This window comes from Eurypyga helias, unplaced genomic scaffold, assembly GCF_000690775.1.
Source record: "Eurypyga helias isolate BGI_N326 unplaced genomic scaffold, ASM69077v1 scaffold5840, whole genome shotgun sequence".
Lineage (NCBI taxonomy): Eukaryota > Metazoa > Chordata > Aves > Eurypygiformes > Eurypygidae > Eurypyga > Eurypyga helias.
Genome location: NW_010226130.1, coordinates 42,650 through 64,376, shown reverse-complemented (window position 1 = coordinate 64,376; position 21,727 = coordinate 42,650). Strand labels below are relative to the sequence as shown.

General features: G+C 42.4%; 1 protein-coding gene across 1 annotated transcript in view; it reads right to left on the bottom strand.

Annotated features, from left to right (window-relative positions):
- The window catches only part of ADAMTS2 (ADAM metallopeptidase with thrombospondin type 1 motif, 2), a 57,735-nt gene that overhangs the window by 33,914 nt on the left and 2,094 nt on the right, over window positions 1-21,727 (bottom strand). The window contains exons 2-3 of the mRNA XM_010151728.1: window positions 19,141-19,343; window positions 8,170-8,253 (exon numbers count right to left, since the gene is read on the bottom strand). Of these exons, the coding sequence (XP_010150030.1) occupies window positions 8,170-8,253; window positions 19,141-19,343 (287 nt within the window). The remainder of the gene's footprint in view (window positions 1-8,169; window positions 8,254-19,140; window positions 19,344-21,727) is intronic.

Genomic DNA, 21,727 nt, shown 5'->3' with positions numbered 1-21,727 from the left:
AATGGCAACAATGGCAGATGGCCAGCACCCAGCCCTGGTTCATCAGCCACTTTTGGCACGAAACCGAGCTGTTAGGGCTACTTTGTCAGACCTTTGAAGACTACTCGATGCTCTGTAAGTGTAAAAACTAAGTATAATGTTTTCAGCTGTACTTAAATCATTACTTTCAGAAGTGCCTTTTAAAATGCATTTTCTTTATCCCATTCCACACCTGAAGATTTTTCTGAAGGCAGCACACAACTTCTCACTGTGGTAGGCTGTTCTCCCTATAAACCGCGCATCACATGGGTCAGGCGCCAAAACAGCTTAGTCCACTCAAAAGAGTTAATGTTAGGTGCAGTGCAAAGGACAAGTCTCTTGAACAAGAAAGACAAAGGTATTGCAAAATCCAACTACACATCTGCCTTTTTTCAAAATAGTACTTTCATAAGAATTCCCAGCTAATTCTACTTAATACTATGCATTGTTAAGACTTAAGAAAGTTTATAGTATGTGGGATTCTATAAAATGTATGACTAATTGACCCATCCCAGGACTTCCAGGATTTGTAAGAACTACATATGTGAACCCTGGCTTTTCATTTGCAAAAAATTACATTACCATGACAACAGTGTAATCATAACAGAAACCACTACAATTTAGATGCTATACTGTACTGTAAGCATTTGTCATTCCAAAGTACTTAATGTAGAGTAAAACCTAGCCTGGGCCAAAAATAAGAGAGAAGAAATACAGTTTGTGTTTAAATACGGGGGTATTTGACGTGTCCTCTAATTGAGTGCATGATGCACAGAGTATTGACTACATGTGAAAAGGAAAATCCTCAAAGGGTTGTGGAAGAACAACTGGAATTGATAAAAGAAAAGTCTGCCAAACTGAGGTCTGATTTTGGCAAAACTGGGATATTACAATTCTGCAAATGTTCAGAAAAACAAATTAATAAACCAAATAGAGGCACAGTTTGGATTCTGATAACACTGTGGAATGAAAAAGTTGTAATATAATCCCATGCTGGATCATAGTGATTCCAGCCATAATTCCCTTGGAAATTGAACTAATAACTGCATTTAAATGGTAGGATAGTTATGGTGCCTTTATAGCATTTCATGTATTTAAAAGAGCAGACTTAAACAAACTTTGAGTGACTGTTACAGGGTAAAAATCCTGGCTCTTCAAGCAAAAATCCTATTCAGTTAACCAAGGTTTGACCATTGTTGAGGTCTTCAATAACATCCATCAGTGGTAAAACAAAAATCAACTAACAAGCAAACAAAAACCCAACATCTACATAATCTCTACCTTGTCCTCATTTCTCCAAAGCTTCACAAAAGAAATCAATCCATTCAAGGAACTCAGTGAGAAATGTTACTGCAAGATTCAAAAAGCAAAAAGAGTGCTGTAAAATGAAGTTACAAAATCGCAACTCGTGTATTGTTTGCTAACAGCTTGTTCTCTCATAATGACCTCCTCCGGTACATTCTACCAAATGAAAATCATCATATCTTATTAGACGCGTCAATCAGAAAACAAAGAAAAATCATAAAGTCTTTTAGGTTGGAAAAGACCTTTAAGATCATTCACCTACAGCGAATACAGCATGGCCAGGGAACCACCAAAGTGGGGTCCAAGTCAACCTCACCGTGCTACGCAACTGCACTGGCAAGAACCACGTAAGCCATGGTCCTCTCCTAGCAGGCAATGGGATGCTCAGGGAAGGGAATTGGAAGAGTGCAAGTATAGAACAGTATCTGCCTCCAAATAACCTCCTAGGGTCCAGTTGTCTTTGGATCAGATTTCCTGATCCAGACATGCCTTTAGATTGAATTTTATTCATTTTTTTCAGCTGCCTTGCTTTTAAAGATAAATGCTGCTGTCCTGCAAGAAAGGAGCTTAGGAAACCATGGGACCAGGCACAGCTTGTGTCTGCTATACAGGGCAGATGTAATGTTTTGGAAAGATGTCAACAAATTTACTCTTGTAGAGGTATCAGATGACACTTGATAATATTTTCTGTTGGAAGTCAATGGGGAGCTTTCATCAGACTCAGAAAAGCCCAGCCTCTTATTAAATGGAGCAAGCAAAAGGAGAAAGGGGAAAAGAGATGAACTGTGTACAGTAGTAAGTACTGTAAGTAAAGGTAAAATCCCTCTGTCAGACGGCAAACAGAAAGTCTGGGGACCAGCAGGCTGCGTATGGAGAAGAGGTATAGGTGTTACTGTTGGCCAGCATAGGGTCCACGCTGCCAGGAACATGCAGGTCCTGCAGCTGGCTGGGAGCTCAGAACTGGCTAGGAAGGACTTCTTTCCAAACAGGACAGCAGGCCTGTGGAGAGTATTACTCAGCTAATACTGCCAATGGAAAGAGAACCTTTCCTTCTCACAGCAAGAAAAGCAAAAAATCTGCGGGCATTTCAGAGAACTGCTGATGGAAACATATGGAGATGTTGGCCAAAAAGTGGAAAAGCCTCAGCTGGGAGAACATCCCCCATGTGAGGAGACATCACAGAAGGTTAAGAGGACAGCCTGCCCCAGAGAACCAGCTGAGATCCTTGCTCTGGGGAACAACATCTACTAACACACTCCATTTTCCATCTTTCTTCTTTTTTGATTCTGCCTCCCTTTCTTGTCTACTCCCTTACTTCTTAGATGGAAGCAGCAGAAAAAAAGCAAACAAAAAAAGAGACAACTGAGTTGCAACAACCATCCCTACAAAGAGGCAAAGCAGGGCAGGAAGAAATGGCTGAAAGTCATTATTACACAGACCCAGCCACCTCTGAGCTTCTTTGCTACCCGTCTTGTCTTCTGGGAAGTTACCAGTGTGATATCCGTTCTCTGTTATGAAGACACAGTAGAACAAGGCACTTATGAAGCTAACTGGAAGGTCCTTCAAATACTTGTGGAAATTGTTTGCAAAGTAAGAAATAATTTTTTTTCTTTAACAACTTCAAATATGAGGTTACCTTAGAAGAAAAACTGCAAAGTGCACACAAACAAAGAAAGTTCAAGTTGCCAGTACACGTGAACGACACGGTGGTATCACACAGAGAATGGCAGCTTCCCTTAACCAACTCTTCTGTTTACTTGCCATTTAGCGTAACTGGGTACAACTTTGCAATGGTGTTGATGAACAGAACACAAATTTTGGGTGGTCAGAAGCTTGCTGGAAAAGGACCTTTCCTAACTCATCCATTAGGTGGTGCTCCAAGAGAACCAACGGAGAAGGCTTTGCCGCTCTTCAGTAGCTCCAGAAGGAGAGAAATATGCTTAACTTGAGAGGTTTCAAACTATGGTAGCAAAAGTTGGACCATAACAGCACAGAAATTCAGGAGACAGTTTAACATATCACTTTGCCTTCTTGAATGTGTAAAGTCTCTGCAAAACACACTATTTACTTTGCTTCTACTTGGCACTTCTATTACTCATTGTATATTGGATTAGGTCTTCTATATTCTTCTCACATCCTGAACAAGAGAAGTAAGAAATAAATAAATACAATTATCTAGTGCCCATGGTAATCAAACTAACAAAAATAGTTCATTCAGCAAACTGTCATTTTGCATTCAAAGGATTTGTAAAGCTTTCTTATGGCAGCAGTTTGTAAACATTTTTCAGTCTCTAATTCTGTACAAACGTAAGCAGATCAGGAATACAAAGTACTGTTTATGCTATCAGCTATCTCTACACTCTTCAACTTCCCAACAAAACACACTGGGAAACTATAAGCTATGTGTCCAATATATAAATAAGGCAATTCAACTAATAAATAAGAGGGACAATATCTTTTTCCCCACCCTAAACATATAAAGACAGTGCAAAAATATGAACAGCAGCCAAAATGCTATGTAATACGTAGGTCCTGGCCTTGCAACTCAGCCTGTGTGGAACTGGTTATTGGAGATGACCAAAAGCTGGGATCAGGAACTCCATCTTCAGACATGTTTATATAGCACAGTGCACGATCAGGCCTTGATTCCTGACGATACTTTTGGGTCTTCTGTATCTACCAATGTCAGCAGAAAGCTAAGACACTCAAGTCACGTTACTGACGTTCTAATACAAGGAGAGGTTGGAGAAGAGGACGCTCAAGGAAATGCCATCAATGTATATAAATGTCTATTGGGAGGGGAGTAAAGACAACTGAGAGATTCTTCTCAGTGGTATCCTGAGAAAGAACAAGAGGCAATGAGCACAAGCTGGAATATAAGAAAATCCATTTAAATGCAAGAAAAATACTGTAAGAACATTGTTGAAGTTTTACCATAAAGTGGTCAAACACTGGGAAAAATTGCCAGAGAGGTTGTGGAGTCTCTGCCCTTGGAGATACTCAAAACCCAGCTGGAAGGTCCTGAGCAACCTGCTCTGGGTGACCGTGCTTTGAGCAGAGGGGTTGGATTAGATGATACCCAGAGGACACTTTCAGGCACAGCTGTTCTGTGACCCTAATGCACAGCTAACCCTCTTGCCCTTCCAGGCACAACTGCTTCCAGACAGAGTATTCACCTCTTCCTGGGACAAACAGAGATGAGGGGAGCACCCAGCTCTCTCCCTCCAGGAGACAAACAGCAAAATGGTAAGGACAAACACCAGATTTAAGGGATAAACCCAGCTTTTCCTTCCATATCAGCTGCGTCACCTGTGACACCCTCTGGGAAACAGAGAGAAGAACCTGGCTCAGACCAAATGACCAGTTTCCATCCTGACTGAACTGAGAACATCTCCCCTGCTTGCATCAACCTTAGACATGGAAAAGTCAGATGGCAGAGATAAAGAGAGAACCAGTTTATAAAAATATCGCAGGTAAAATTTTGTCCCAAATGAAGGCAGCAGGAGCTCTGCTAATACCTCCGACATACACAACTGAAAAATCTTTCTCAGCTGAACAGTCCTGTCCTACAAGACTGTAGGCATCCACCCCACACCACCTTCCTCCTGAAGTGACATCTTAAAGCCATTTGGGCTTTGTTCCCTCCCCTAATCTTTCTGAAAGGCTCTCCACCTTGGTGGTCAGGTTCCTCTTTCAATTGGAGCACGTTAACATATGGCCAGAACCACTTGTTCTGGAGCCAGCGCTGGTTTGTAGCCAACACGGGCCTTCTCTCCCTGCTGGGTGCCATCCCAGATGTGTACAGAGCAGACACAGCACCTCAGCCTAGCCCACCCTGCTCCAGTCTGAACACGGGTGTCTCAAGCTGTGCATGTTGCCCCCGAGGAGGGTTATGGGGTATCCTGCACTGCCATGTCCACATTTCTCAAGAAACAACCCTCACAAATCCCTCAGGTGGCTGCATTTACTGAAACCTGCAGAAGTCTTTCTGACTTTTTTTTATTAATAAACTGTCTTAATCCCACCCATCCCAGCTAACGTGTGTGCTTTTCTCTGCCGCTGTGCAAGGGCAGCTCATCTGCACACAAAGTCACCATTGTGGATGGTCAGAGCGTGGGGCTGGAGCCAGGAATTTATGAGGTCTTATCCCCAGCCTGCCAGTGGCCTTCCGTGTGGCCTTGGAAAATAACACTTAACATCTTTTTTAGCTGTAAAAAGGGAATAATAATCTTTACTCATCCACCTCAAAGAGGTGATGAGAGGATTTTATGCAGTGCTCAGGATTTAAATGTTTCCAAACAAATTTTATAATAACCAGTCATGATTTTTAAATCCATTCTCAACTCATCTCTTGCCACCTCCTCTGCACTTGGTGGTAGTGGTTGCTTTGCTTACTCCCCTGACTACTCTAGTGCTAGCTAGATTACAGAGCTGTTACAACCAAAATAGGTCTAAATGGAATAATTTGCCCAAATGTTGAATTATATTCATCTCAAACGTATCCAGAGTTTCCAAAATTTGGAACCAATCTTCCTACTACTGAAGTCAAAAAGGCAGAAGCGAGCCAGCTCATCTTTTTCCCATTTGAAGAAAAATGAACCACACATACCCTGTTTACTTATTTGCAGTATCCCATCACAGCAAAAAGCCTGCGACTTTGGGAGTCAATGTAAAGAGAGCAGAGAGAAATGCATGGTGGTTCTGAAACCACCACAGACGTACAGTCGTCTCTGCAGAACATTTTTTTCTGTCCTAATAACGGAATCGGTAGATGATCGGGCAGCAGCCAGGCATGCTGCTCATTTATTTCAAGTACGAAGAGGAAAGTGGGGACTCAGAAAAGGGCTGGCAGCTTCAGCATGCCTACCCCAGACACAGCACAGCTACACGCTGCCCCCTCCCCAAACACAGCACCCAGCCAGCACCCAAGTCTGCTGCTCCTCGGCAAGTCTCGGGCTGCCGTGGTCTCTGTCAGAGGTAATTACAGAGTGTTAATTCAGTAAAACACTGTGAGATCATTTGGATTTGCCCCTGAAGTAATTTCAACATGTGATCACCAAGGAACATCCTCCATTTTTTCATCTTACCAGGGCAATTAATGCAATTACTGTCATTACTGAAACTTTTGAATGTACAGTTTCCTGTGCTTGAATATATTAAAAAATAAGTACATTTCAAGGAATGGAGTACCTTCAAGCACGAACCACTGAATAGCTGGTTGCTATGCAACTCAAGATTGTCCATATTATTCTTATCAACAGATGACATATTGTATAAAATAATATAATCCTCTTTTTAAAAAGCCCACAGTACAGTAAAAGGCTGTTCAGGGATGGAGAGTTGGCAATGGCTCAGAGTGCTGTCATAAACCTGATGTTGATGGTACATACTTCATCAATTACAGAACCATAATGTAATTATTATGATTATTGAAATGGCACCCTTGATAATATATATAAATTGCCTACAATGAAGCAAATGAATCTGAGGATATCAGCTGCATGCTTTCAAAAGAAATGTTTAGTCAAACAAGACTGGGATAACATTTTCGTACTGTGAAGCCAACCAGGCTGCTTCATTCATGCACTGCCTTAGCTTGTACACGCGCCCTTCCTTTTATGACGTACTTTGAATATATATTCCTAAAAACTGTTAGTGGTGGTGTGTGTTAGTGGGATAGTAAAATATTGAAAGCCTTGTTCTTATTCCTCAGAACAGGTTCAGAAAGTAGGAACTATACGCCTTTCTCACTGCTTTTCCACTGCTAAATAATCCCAATCCTCCGAAGAGAAACCTCCTCACCTTCTACTCCCTGATTCTAGTCCTCTTTTCAGGAGCTTTGAAAATATGAACATAAAAAAAAGGTATTCTTATACAGCCAGGGCATGCAGGCCCCACACCATCAGGTGGAGGACCTCTGAAATGATACCTTTTACATTAATTTTACTTTTTTTCTGAAAGCCATAAATTACCTTTCATGTAAATAAGAATCAGATACAGAAATGCAAGAAAAATTATCTTCATGGTTATGTAGGGCAAGCTTGTGATACTAGAACTACCCCATGTTATGCCCTGCTGAAACCAGCTGGCTAACTCGGGAACAAAAACATCGTCCCCTGCAGATTACAGGTCTGGAATCCTGAAGTAGACCACATAGTGCTACCCGCAACGGCTATTCTTGTGAGGTGACCAAAGGCCCACCAAGAAGTGAAGGTTTCTGCACTCCACCCCACTCTCCTCTCTAAAGAAGATTAATATGAAATCCACAACTTTTAAATTATCAATGGAGTAACCCCATCCACAGGAACAGCAGGAGAACACTTGGTGTTCCTAGTTACAGATTTCATCTGCAGAGGTCTTGCCTTCGGGTCCTGTCCCGCAGAGCTCGCACTTTAGGCACATGAGTAGTCCCACTAATTCTAATCACAAATTCAAATGAGTTCTTGGAATGGGGCCGTAGCCCTCAGCATCTTGCAGAACTGATCTTGTGTTTATTGTTACTTACACACAGTTCTACCACAACACCTCTGGTTTTTCTAGGAACCAAAATGTTCACTAAGTTTCATGGATAGTGCCAAACAAGTCTGGAAAGATAGACTTCCAGAGCTAAGCAGCAACTTAGTGACACAGGGAAAACCCAGAGGAAATTGAAATTGTTTGAAATGTGAAGTTCAGATGATAAACAAATACATATAAACATAAAAGCTCTTTATATTCATCGACTGGCAGGGACAATGTATGAACTAAAGTACAAAAACCGATACATGTCACCAGTAACTACATTGTTCATAAAAGAATGAAATTCAGAGATATGGATATCCTCCATTTAAATTAACCTTTACTTACCTTGCTGTAGCTCAGCAGGATTATCCTCACCAAGACAACGTTAATGTGAGCACCCAGGGACTCATCATGATAAATTTCATTAACCTGCAAGAGAGTTCAGCACTTAAAGCACGGCACTGGCAACCAGTAACCATGAAAGCAGTGATACAGCAGTCCCTTTTACACACTGTCATCAAGCCAAAGATCACTTTGTGATCATATATAAACCAGGGCAAATTCCATCAAAGCGAGAAGGAATGTTTTCTTTTTCTAAACGCTGTTGTAGCCTCCCCACAGGCCATAATTCAGGAAATCGTTTAAACCCAACACATCACCAGAGACTTCATATCAACAGGTATTTAAGGGCCAGCCTAATCAGACTGATACGTATCACGGTGCACCTACACGATGGAGGAGGAGCAAGCGGAGGGACAGGACCTCTCTCCCAAGAGCCATTTGCTGGACCAGCTCAGCTGCACCACGTAACTCTTCCATCTGGGAGCCATCGCCTCACACAGACGAGAGGGTACACCTCCCTCAAAGGCACGGTTGGCATGTGGGCTGCCTGGATTGTGTGTCAAAACTAATCAGTGTTAAACTTTGCAAGCTGAACCAAAGCTACAAAATGCCAGAAAATTAAAAACTGTCTTTTTCTTTATACCAGAACTACGTAACTGAACAGCACACGGGGAAATCACTCTAAGAACACTGAAAAGAGAACGGTAAATATTTGGAGTGGAGAATGAAATGTGGATGTATAAAGATTACTCAGGAAACACTGCTACAAGTAAGCTAGGCAAATATTAACTGTTAAAGAGGCTGATATCAGTATTCAGTGATGAAGACTGCATGAGACTCAGCCAAATGGCAGGGGTTTGGCTTTACAAATTAGAAGAGGCAGACGAGATTCCCTGCAAGGCAGGTGCCTTTCCTAACACCGCTTTCCCTTGGTAAAGGTTGCACCAGACTGGACTGCTCTGCTGGCTGGACCTGTATTTCATTTATTCCTACAGAACAGATTCATTAATACAAGCTGATAAGTAACTATCAGAAAACCTTTCATTAGAAACATAGTAAATAATGCCCTGTTTCTTCAATCAGCCCTAACTTTAATGGCCCATCTTTTATCTCTGTAAAAATAATTAAAACTAAATATATCAGCGTAGGTTTTGCCAAGCAACCCCCCCTTGACATTTTAAAGTGAATTTTAATTCATTTTATCACCATTTTTGGATATAAGAGCCTAATTTTATGTCTGGTAAAAGCTCAAGATTTCAAAAGTCCTGAGCGTCCTGCAGTGATGGTTGTGAGACAGCGTGGCTGAACCACGGCTCCGGGAGCAGACTCACACCCTGCAGGGCATCTGCCCGGGCACCTGGGGAACATGCTGTGGGATGCCCGGGATCCAGGCTCCTTACCAGTTGGTAAGCAGATCCTTGGCTGGAAGATGGCGGGTGAGGAGCCCGTGGCTACGACTGGCTTCAGGGGCCACTATTTTCATTGCAGTGTAGAGTAGCTGATCTGTTCAGATCTGCTTTGTAAATAACCCCCCTAGAAATCAGATCATTTATTTACACATCTAAGTAAGCCTTTAAAAGACTAACTTTATATTCCTGTATTTAAAAAATATTTTACTTCTACTTGGAGGACCATTACCAAGCACAGATTATGAAGAGGCAAGACGTAAACACACATTTTGCTTTGCAAAATTCTTTCACCGAGGAGAAAGACCGTCGTGTGTTGCCAAGAGAGGCAGGGATATTAATTTGCCTCACTCTTTGTGTTGCGGGAAGAGGGCACACGCATCAAGGATATGAGGCTGAAATAAGCTGTAAATTACCTTTACATGAAATGAGTACTGAACAAAAACTCCTGTGTATAGAGGACAGTAAACACAGCATGTAAATAAGTATTTAATTAGTTCATAAAACATAATCCAAATTGCTGCACACCACTCTCTCATTAACTTCCAGAATTTAACCTAAGCCTCTTCTAACAATAGTTGAGTAACAGAACAACCGGATCGCTGTCGTGTGCCAAAATGAAACTTGGCTTGAAAACCCTGATGGAAGAGCACTGAAACACTGTTTGACTGTTCATGCAGATGACACGTAACAAACAAACTGTGAATGAACAGAAAAGCATGGGCACTGTTAAAAAGCTGCTCGGTTCTCTTGGGATACTGGATTTTCTGCAAGACAGTGGGGCAATTCAAAGCTCTGGGTCATGGTTTCATTAATAAGGATGAGTCCAACCCCTCTTCACACAGCAGCTGAATTGGATCCTCTGCACCTTTCCCTGAGCTAAACTGTGGCTTTGCTGCTAGTGTTTCCCTGCACATAGATAATACGCTGAAATAGATGTTTTTTCTTTTTTTCAGCATGGCCTAAATTGCACCTATTTGTTTCAGGAAGTTTATTAAAGACAGGAGATCCAAGCAACTGAATGTTGTGCTGTCAAACATTCATGAGAAGTGCACGCACCAAAAGGTCCCCACAAACCCTCGCTCAGATCCTCCAAATTCCCACCTGTCCTTCCAACAGGAAAGCAGTTAAGTGCATTGTCTAGGCACTAAGCAACGAACCAACCTGTGGAATCAGAAAGCTCCAGGCTCTCATCCAACCCAACTGCCGACTTTAGGTGCTGAAATGTTTGTTTCAAAGCACAGATACTCAGAGAATGGATATATATGTTCAGATGTCTGTGTAATAGATACACGCAGGTGTGAACGGTTACACGGTACTTTTAGAGCACTGCATCTCCATGTACCTCAGCAGGACATCCTGGTACATATCAACACCAGAAAAAAAAAAAATCAAATCTCCTGTTTTATTTCTAGTTCAGTAAGTCTAAAATTACGCTGCGGCGTAGGAAAAGAGAGCGCACAAAGACCATCCCAAAACCACAGCTCCCGAGCTGTGAAGCGAATCAGTGAAGATTCTGCATTAAAGTCCTGTTAGCTGGCTACAGTGATTCAGCATTTACAGAGGGTGGTGGAGAAGGCTGGGTAAACCTGAAGGAATTCAAAGCATGGTGAAAGACTGTAAAGAGACTTTCATCGAGCTATTGTAGTTCACGAACTATTTTGGGATAACTTTGGTCTATTTTTCTGGGATATTTCAGTCAAAGCAAAACATGCATTTCTATTTAAAGCTTATGTTTAGAAATCAGGCTGGCACAGATGGGTGCTACGTAAGAAAAACAAAAACTTTCTTTATTGTTTCTTCTGTTTCTCTGTGCCTATTTCATAATTATTGTGCCCTGAACAAGTTTGAAGTCATAACAGTCAGCATGGAGAATACATCAAAAAACTCCAGCTAAAGACAAGCTAAGCACCTGAGAGGTGCATCATGCTTTGTAAAATAAGCACTGCAAAGTTTTTATTACTGAGCCAAGCAGGGCCCAATCCTAAAATGGAATTTTGAAAACTGCTGTAACACAAACAGTAATAAACAGCCCGCAGTTTTGCTAGTCTTGGGGCAGGGTGGATTACCTGCTGATATAGCTGGCAGGGAAGGCAGGTGATTCCCTGGATCGGTCATTAAACCAATGTGCAACAGGAGAAAGAATAATCTGCATATTTTGGCAAGTCATTGGCAAACTCATTCATGCAGTTTGAAAGAGTTCCCAGTCTTGAAGAGTGTGTTAGCATCTGCCATGCAAAAGACTGCCCACTTGATCACAACTCGGCTCCATCCCACTGAACCATAAATCATCACAGCGGAGTTCGTCCCAAGGCGCATCCTCTGCGGCTCCACGCATTGCACCGTACGGTTGGGTAAGCACCGCTTCCTCGGGCTCCCTGAGCACACATCCCTGACAGACAACTAATAGTTGCAACCTCTGGCTACCATCAGCCTCAAACGGATCTGACCCAGCTCCAGCAGCCGTCAGAGGGCATATCTAACCATTTGGAGAGGGCACAATACAAGATGCAGTTCATGCATCTGGCTTTTCAGCCACCACAAATTCCTGATCCATCCAACCCAATTAGTCTGCTCTTTGATCACCCAACATCCCTATGTAACTACTGTTGCAGAAACTACCCATGGCTACGTGCTCTCGGGCAGAGCGGAGACCATGTGTGGATCTGCCAGAATGACAGCAGAGGAGCTGGAGAGCATCAGCGCCTTCCCCGTGGGATGGCAGAGCTCCTGGCAAGCCATTGTTCAAGCCCGGCCTGAGATGCAGCTCATTCATCAGGTCATAATTATCTGCAGCAGAGCCTCGGTGCCTGGTGGGCATCCAGTGATTGTCTATTTCTGTAAGGAACGGCTGGTTTGAATTACAGAATAGGAACCAGAAATGTCATGGTGGATACCGAGCACAACTTTTGTAATCTGACCCTCCCAAAAGCGTTCCCCTCTCACTTTATTCTTCTGTGTTCCCACTTCAAACACCACTATCCTCTTCGATTTTCATCACCTCCTTTATGCTTTTGAAGATCCCAAACTAATATTTCTAACATTCCCAAAGTTTCATCTTAATCCCACAGGAATAACATTACATCAGTTCCTCTGGTGGATAAACTACGGACACATAGAAAGTCATCAGGCAAAATCCAGGGCTCCCAGTCTTCCTTTCTAGTCCTTACAAGGCATTTCCTCATTTCCTTAGAGAGGAACTCTTTTTTTCTGCAATCCGTGTTGAGCGACGCAAGGAAAAAAGAATAATGAAAGCACACAACACACATGAAACTTAAAGGTCAAGCTGTGATCTCAGATTTGGAAAAGATCTATCATTCTGCTCAAAACCACAGGCAAGAGGCAGTTTTAGAAGAGCTTGGCAATGTACATTGCGAAATGGAGATAAGAATCTGGCATTTTGTATGCAAATAAGAGTCTGAGTCCTGATTTACCTTCCCTGGTGTGAGAGTCAGTAGATGTTGTTACCAAGTCCAAGTTAGCTGCTTCTGATCAAAATGAAAAACATTCCCCAGAGCAGATGTCTTGGCAAGGCACTAGGTAGCTTTGTGTTATGGGTCTCTATCTCATCTTCGACTGTAACTTTGGCTTTAGAAAGGTCACAGACTTTGTTTTCTGACTTCATGACTAATTTATTTTTCTTAGTTCCTCCCTCAGGCTCTTGGAACTCCTCATTCTTGCCCACAAACCACTGCTCTGAGAAGTTTCTCTAATCACTGTAAATTACCTTTGCACCAAAAGACACAGTATTTGTTTGAATTACTGTCTCAAGAGCACTTTAATAAAGCCAACTATAGTATCATAAAATAATTAAGCAGATTCATTTATTATATTACTACAAAGGACACGGGTGTGGTGTCAATGCAATAAATACTGTGACCTCTTCAAATCTAAGTGGTTTGGTTCAGAAAAGCATCCAAACTTTGAAAGCTGATAGTAATTATCCATACTCCATCACATAAACCACACTGTTAAAAATCAGAAGTCCCCGACTGACCCTTTATCCATAAAGTTCATGTTGGCATTTGAAGCAAAGGAAAAATCTGCCTTTTAACAGTAACTATCTCCTACCTCAAGGATGGTACGAAAACCTGTGTGATGCTCTGTGCTACGTCCAACCAGGCAGCAAGGCACATGCCAGTTAATAACGATGAGCACTGCTCACCTAATTGACACTGGAAATCATACCCCTGTGAAAATTAATAAAACCTGTAAGAGTTCAGAGATGGTATTTCCTGCGGGACCTCCTGAAAGCCCAATCACAAGTACAACTTCCACTGTAGTGTGGCAGTCAAGATAATGAACAAAAACAACCTCCTGAGGCCTCATCAGAACCTGTTCTCACTAGTCACAGCTACAGGTTTATAATGAATGGTCTAAACATGGAGTTAACTCACATACATATATTTAAATTTTCAAACAAGCTGTAATTCAACTATTGACAGCTGAAGTCCCTCAGATGAAGCAAGCTGGACTTGCATTTGTTATCTGTGGAACTTCTTAGAGTTAGTTCAGATTTGAAGTGCACATATTGAAATAAACTTATCTGAAATAATGAGTATTGGTGCTAATAAATTATTTATTTTTTTAAAATCCGGCCAATTCTGTATTAATGAAATATCCTTCCCATCAAAAAAATTGCTTTTTAGTTTAAAAAGCACGATTCTGAAGACATGGTGCACCATTATTTCAAAGCATTCAATCATCACTTTCTTTTTAACGGCTTGAATCAGACATGCTTTCAGGTTTCATCCAACTGCCAGTTAGGAAACGATGGCATTTCTGCCCTTTCCTCTCATTAGGGACTTGCTGTTCTGTACCTGCAAATCTTCATCCCTCATCAGCCAGAGATACGAAAGCAGAAATCTCATCTCTAATAGTAGTATCATGTACATCCTAATAAAGAGGACGGATAACATATTCAAAAGTGCCTCAGGGCCACAATTTCAAAGACGTGTAAGTGCTGCAAGATGCAGGTGAAAGACTCCGGGGACTTTCAAAGCCCCCAGCTGCCTAACTCTCATAGATTTCAGTTATTCAAATGAAAAGTTCTTTAATATATTTGTTCTGGAGCTGAAGTCTCACTTAAAGTCTGGGAGAGACATAATCCCATGAGCTAATTTTTAGAAGTGATTCTCACTGATTTCAAAGGCAGGTAATGAATAAATATTCAGACAAATCTAGCCCAGAGTGAGGCATAAATCCTATTTAGGGTCTATTTCCCTTTGAAATAACAGCAGTTAGGCACTTGTCTACTTTGAGGAGATGGGTTTTAGCACTACAAATGTTCTGGCCATATATCCATTACACAGATGTAACAGAGGCTAACGACTACATATTGCAATATCACAACTTTACAATAAAGGAATGGAAAGGAAATTAAAGATTTTTTTCCCCCTTGGAAACTGTCTAAAATAAAAAAACCATGCATACTCTGTAGACACATTCTTCACAAAAATATACAAGGATGATACCCAGCATTACAAAATTAGGTAGCAGAGGAATTGAGGAGGAATTGTGGAGGAAGAAAACAAAGGATATCAGAAAAAGCTAAAAAAAGAAAGAGGAAGAAAAAAAAAGACAACCAGCCACAATTTGAGAGGGGTACAGAAGTTGAAGACTTGACCTGCAGTCAAGACAGGTAGAGCCAATACATTCAGAATCATTTGGAATTGAGTTCTTTTTCATGAGACTTTGCTGTTTGGAATGACCAAAATATTGTTAGACCATATATTCTTCCTCGAGTTTGTTTTGAAGATATCCATCGTGGATGTGGCCCTAAACACCGGATTGTGGAGGCTGAAACATTCAACCTAATCAATATTTATTTACCTGGCTGGGCCAGGTAAACATACCATTGAATCCCAGGTCTGCTGCTCTTCCGCAGCAGGTGGCAAAAGGTCTGCTTAATCGCAAAAACCATTTTTAAAAGGGTTATGACACAATCAGAGAATTTCAGCCCATGGGCTGGCTACCACCAATACCCACTTTAGCTCACCAGTGCCCACTGAGCCCCTCGCTCCTCTTCCCAAAGCATCCTGCAGTGACATGCTTTTGTTTCCCAAGGAATAAGATCATTCTCCAACGCCACTTCTAGACTTGCACTTTTCTAATATTTCCAAACACTTGTACGAGCAGATAAAATCCCTGGGATTTTTAGCCTTCATCTTGCTGAAATTAAATTACCTTCCACGTTCTTGAGTGAACTACAGAGCTGCAAGATAGCACCCAAATCTCCTTCCTCTGTGGCAATGCTCCTGCATGCTAGAAGTACAAAGTTAATTTGTGCAACGTGTGGGCTCACGCTTGGAAATGCAGAGGACTGTGCAAGCTAATATCCTTCCCGGGATAAAACACAGCACAACATACGAAAGAAAACGGTGCAAGCAAGAGGCAGCCGAGGGTCTCAAAGCAAAAACAATGGCCTATTTTCCAAAGACGGGCTGAACAGAGAACAGAGAGGATGTCAAGAGAAAAGAGTTTTTCTATGAAGAAATGACTGGAGGATGGACAGGGGGTGGCGAGAGGCCGAGCTCACTGTGGTGAAACGGCTGGCGTACAGTCAGGCCAAACGTGGCTGCAGCCCAAAGCGTTAAAAATCCTCTGGCATCTATCGCCATTCGTTCAGGAGTGAGTTCATATCCAAACTTTGGGATAAATATTAGCACAGCTATTCAAGATAGCCAGGACACCCGGACCCTGTTTTTTCTCACTTTATGGCTTTTAGGTGTGGACCATATCACGTCACTTAAGCAGCACAAAACAGATTTACTGAGTAAGTTATTGCACTGGGCTTGAAAAAATTATAGTGTTTTGATTGGGTTGGTGGTAGGGTTCCACCCAGGATCCCTGGGAAAAGTTAATTAAGGACAACTGCTCACGCCATCAAACACAGTGAAATCAAGCAAAGTGCGGAGAAGGGCCACGCTGGGTGTTGCTTCTGGGAAAGTGATTTCATGCCTCTAGAAGCTTGGACACAAGGGAGGATTCACCTGGGATTTATTTAATTTTTGGAACCACAGAAATTCAACTATTTGATCACCCTCTTATCTCCAGCAAATACTTGCACTATTATTTTATTTACTTATTATGCATTCTTTGATTTTATGCTCACTACCTTGTTATTGTACAAAACTAATTAATTTTATGCTTAATGCCTTGTGACTGTACGAAGCTAATTGATTACATCCATAAAACCAGCATGGTACACACAATCTGATGGTTATGGTAGGACCTTCCCCACGATTTAAAAGGACACCTGGAATTTCTTGTAGCTGTCTTCTTTCTTTGGACCTACACATCTCATGAGAAACACACTGTCTACATGTGACCCCAACAACTAGAGACCCCCAGGGTTTTTTAGACTGGGACCACTAAAAAAAACCCAGAAACCACTACTCAAGGAGGTAGAAGACAGGACAACAGGGGAGTCACTGTGTGAATTTCAGCAAAGGAGACAATAGCAATCATCTACACAGAAATTTGCCTTGCATGCATCTAGCAACTAGGGCAAGAGCTGGAGGAGCTGCCAGCTGGAGTTACAGTGCCGAGGGGAAGGACGAGTTCTGCATCGTGGCGTCCCTCGGCAAGATACAGGTCCCCACCATCGCCTGGTGGACAGCAACAGACCCCTCTTGCCTCTCTATACTGGAACAGAACAGCCCCGATGACTGCCAAAGATTACCCAGAGCCTCCTCGAGAGGCCTTGTGGGTTTCGAAGAGCTCCCCACATCCTGGACACAAGGCAAGGGACACATCCTTAGTCCCCAAAAGACATGTTTCTACCTCAGATTTCCCAACGGAACTGCCGCTGCCTATGCCAAGAGCTGCTACAGCCCCGTGGGTACAGTTACACAGGCTGCACTTTCCTAACCACTTGCAGAGACAGCACACATAAGAGTTGTTATTTCTTACAATTTGTGTGTTGGGTGGTTTGCTAAAATTAGGAAAAAGTATATTCCAGAGCTGGAACATTTACGGCTTCTTTACCATTACTGTATATTTTAATTCTTAAAAATAGATTTAAGTGACATGATAAGTAGAGTCCTGTTTAATCTATTTCAGCCTGTTTGCCACATTCCTGGTTTGGCCTGTTTGGCTTGTTAATTTGGAGATGTATAAAACCATCTGTTTCACTGTAGACTTTAAGCCTCAGAGGAAACAAACCACACAAATAAATTAAATTCACTGTGTCATTTCTGTTAGAATATATGTATTTAGAGCCATCAGAGCAGACACTAAGTACCCTATAACTCCAGCGTTAGTGCAGGTTTTCAACTATTTGCAATACAGTTATAAAAAGTCAGTGCAACTGAATTTATATCACACAAGGGATTTTCTTAAATTGTATTCCACCTCTCATTTAAAATGAAAAACAGTGACATTCTACACGTTGTTAAAAGAATGTAATAAAGAAAGAAAAAAACAAGTTTAATAATTTAAAAAAGATATCTTGGAAAAAATACACCCCAGGCAAATGTACCCAATAGCCTGGATTTCTGACCGTGTATCTGCCTCTGTGGTTTGTAATGCCAAGAAGTCACCTACGGATGCTCAGCCGCTTGACATGACTCTCAACTCCAGCGGTCATACTCTATTTGTCAAAAACAGAGCAGACCTACAGTTTTTTTACTCCACAACATTTCACTAAGAACACACATTCACTGAACCTTTTTTACAGAAGAGCATGAGAAGGAAGAAAGTCACCCCAAGTGAGTTGCCTATGAAGGGGGCTACCACTCGTTTCCATTTTTTGGCCCAAAGAATAAAATGTGTTTTTATTTTGATCTATAAAAGAGATGATTTTTTCAAAACTTGATTCTTTTGCCACCAAACAGAGTCCTTGCTTACTGACTGGGGTACTAAGGGGCTGTGTGTCTGCTGTGCTGCTATTTAGAAAGAAAAAATGGTCCTTTCAAATACAATATTCTCTAGTGTCTCCTTGCATCCCTACTATATAGGCTGTTGCACAGACAATGGTTCTGAAGATTAAATATTTAACTAAGGAAACCTAAAGATGCCAGTCATGGAGTAAATACTAAATCAGTTTGAGAAAGTTCAGTGATATACTGCGTAGCATTTTATTGCAGGGGGAACCAGGAGTAGGTAGGTGGCCTGGGACCTAAAGTGGTTGTTGAGGAATCAAAAAATTTAACTGAGTAGTTTTAAAAATGTATAAGCTGATCGAAGTTTCCAATAGAACCTTATTTGAAGACAGTTCTGGCAACCATGTTTTTCAGCAGGGAGCTTAGGTTAAGGGAACACACATCTGAGACGTAATGACTTCCAAGAACTGGAGCCCCTGACCCTGTGCCCCCACCACCAAAGCACATAAGCAGGACTTTGAACATTTTAAAAGTCCCACAGTCAGCTTCTTCCTTCACCCCTTTTTCTTCTTTTCCTTCTATCCTTCTGGCTCTCCTGAAAGTGGCCTGGATTTTCCTCCTAGAATTATTTTATCTCTCGCCATGAGAAAAACCTGCTACATCTCATTCAAATGGCTGAACCAACCTACATTCTCCGTCCTTTCAGTGCCCTCCCACAGCGCAGCTAGCGGGGCTGTACTCACAATGTTCATCAGGGTCAGCAGGTACTTCTGAACGTGTTCTTTCCCATGGAATTGAACAACCGAGTCATCCACCCCCAGGAGGACTTCAATGTTGTAATCATCATCCGTCGCGTGCCTTCGATAGCGCTGCCTGGAGGTGTGCAGCCGCTCTTCAATAACGCCCAGCGTGCTGTCGAGACCATCCCAACGGGTGAGGTTAGCCGCTGAAATCAAACAGACAAGCAAGTTATCAACGGAGAGAGGTGCAGGCTCAGGTCTCAGCTAAGCTGGTACAAATCTGAAGTAGCAGCTTTTGTTATGTTCTGTGTGTTATATGACATTAAGTGAAACGAATGTTGTTAACTAAAAAAGACCTAAATGAGAGAGAAATCTGACCCAGAAGTTTTTTACTTTACAAAGCAAAAGCAATACTTTCTGCAAAGTAATATTGCGTAATAAACACAAGGCCAAAAGGACAGCAAGTCCTACCAATGTCTTGATGAGAATGGAGCTGTTCGCAGTAAAATACTCGTTGCTTAAAAGTACTTGCAATAAAAACCACACCGTTCAGGGTCTTGTGCTACCAAGGATACCCTCCGTTTCAGAACCACAATCAAAGACAGGCATCACACTTCAAAATCTGATCTTACTGCCCACAGAAGCCTGTTTCAAGGCAAGTGTGGTTGCTAATATAACCTTCTTCTACCCAGGCAGGTAGTAACAAACCAATCCCTACCGCTCCAACACATTAGCTCCTTTCTAGATACAGACATACAATTCAACAGCAGCGACATGGCATCCTCTTTATTGTTACAACTCAGGAACACATTTCAGATATGAAATGCATTCATTTATAGCTACATTCAATAATTTATCCGCTTTTCATCCTTCATTCCCAATCAGCAATGTCACTTTGCATTATTGTATGTCAAAGAACAATCCATCAGGCACAACAGTAGCCACCTTTGTCACTAACCATTTCTAATAAAACCTGTGATACAAAAAGCACGTTTCTGACAGGTGGGATGTAGTTAATGCAGCAGCTACGTACTAGAAATGGACATGGAATTATGGAATCTTGACATTTCACCCTATAGAACAACAATGATTAGCATTATCATTATTCTCATTTGCATTACAAGAGCCCTGGAAGCCTCAATGAAAACCTCTGGATTTCAGAGAATGCCAGGAAAAGATTTGCTCAAAGAGGCAAAGAAAGGTACCGAGAGGGCTGCAGATTGATTAAAGGATTCCAGTGCCTAGTAGTTCAGAGAAACGTAATAGGAAGCAAAGGGAGGAAGCTAAAGCCATCACCTTCAAAGCAGAAATAAGAAACAACGGTTGGAAATGTTAGAAAAGTGGATTCTCTGTCTTCATTTATTGAAGTTCTCACATCAAACCTGGGTGCTTGGGACAGGATGAATGAGTCACCAGATCACTGGGCTCGTTACAAGCACGTCTCTTGCCTTCAGACCGCTGCCTCAGGTGCCATTTCTGCAGGCCCTGGGCAATGCACAGGTTGGGCAGAGCCCACCGCAGCTCCCCGCTGCCGTGACAGCAACGTTCCCACCTCTATAGCCTCCACTTGCCAGGAAGGACACACACATGGCCAACCTGGTCCCCACTGCAGCATTTACTGTCCTGTGCTTCAGGCTGAGCCTCGTGTGACAAGATGCTTGTCTCTGTGCCTCCTAGAAGAGACCTCCAGTCAAAGGAGAGCCCCTGAAAGACACATTTGCCTGGACAGCTTTTTACCATTTGCCCACCAAGCTTCAAGGACAGGCTTGTCATGAGTCCCACAGCTGCAGGCCACCACACTGCACTGGCAGAGCAGTCGACCTACGCCCCCATGGGCTCAGTACATCCTTCTCCCGGGAAATCAGTGTTTAATGTAGCTAATAAGCACAACCACCGTGTTCTCATTGCCAGCCTCAAGGCTCCCAGCAGCTTCTGCTCCTGGGGCCACAAGATTTTAAAATTAGTCTGGTGAGAATCCATGATTCAGCATGAAAAGTCACTCTTCACACAGAGCCCAGCTGTCACTTCCAGGTTTATCGTGGAGGGGAAATGGGTCTGGCCTTGCAGCGGTGGAGACAGCCCTTCATCAAGGCTCAAAGCCTGCCAAGCAGCCAGCTCCAGCCCTGCCTCATGGTTTGGTCCACCAGGAAAGCTTCGGTGTTAATGCTCGCTAGCACCCAGAAGTAATGATCTAACTATCACAGCAGTCTCGGGGGACTCGCTGTGGGATCACGGGGCAATCATACTTCATGATCTCTAAGGCAAATCACAGTTACTGTAAAATTTGACCATAAATCTTAAGCTTTCTAGAAAAATAAGACTAGGCTGGCAGGTGCTGCAGGTCATGTCCTCTCTCTACTGCTCACAAAAAAAAACCAAACAGTAATCAGCAGCAAGACCAAAGCTATCAGACCTGCTGTTGCAGAACAGCGGTGCTGGGCAGGCGGGGAGCACCTGACCCTGCACTGCGGCTGCAGACGGGCAGCTCTGCTGGCTGGGGGTGCAGTTATTTTGGGGGAGGGCCGGCTGTCAAGGTATCTAGAGCTTTTGTGCTTTCATTTCTTTCCCTGATGTGTCAAAGTCAAACTAA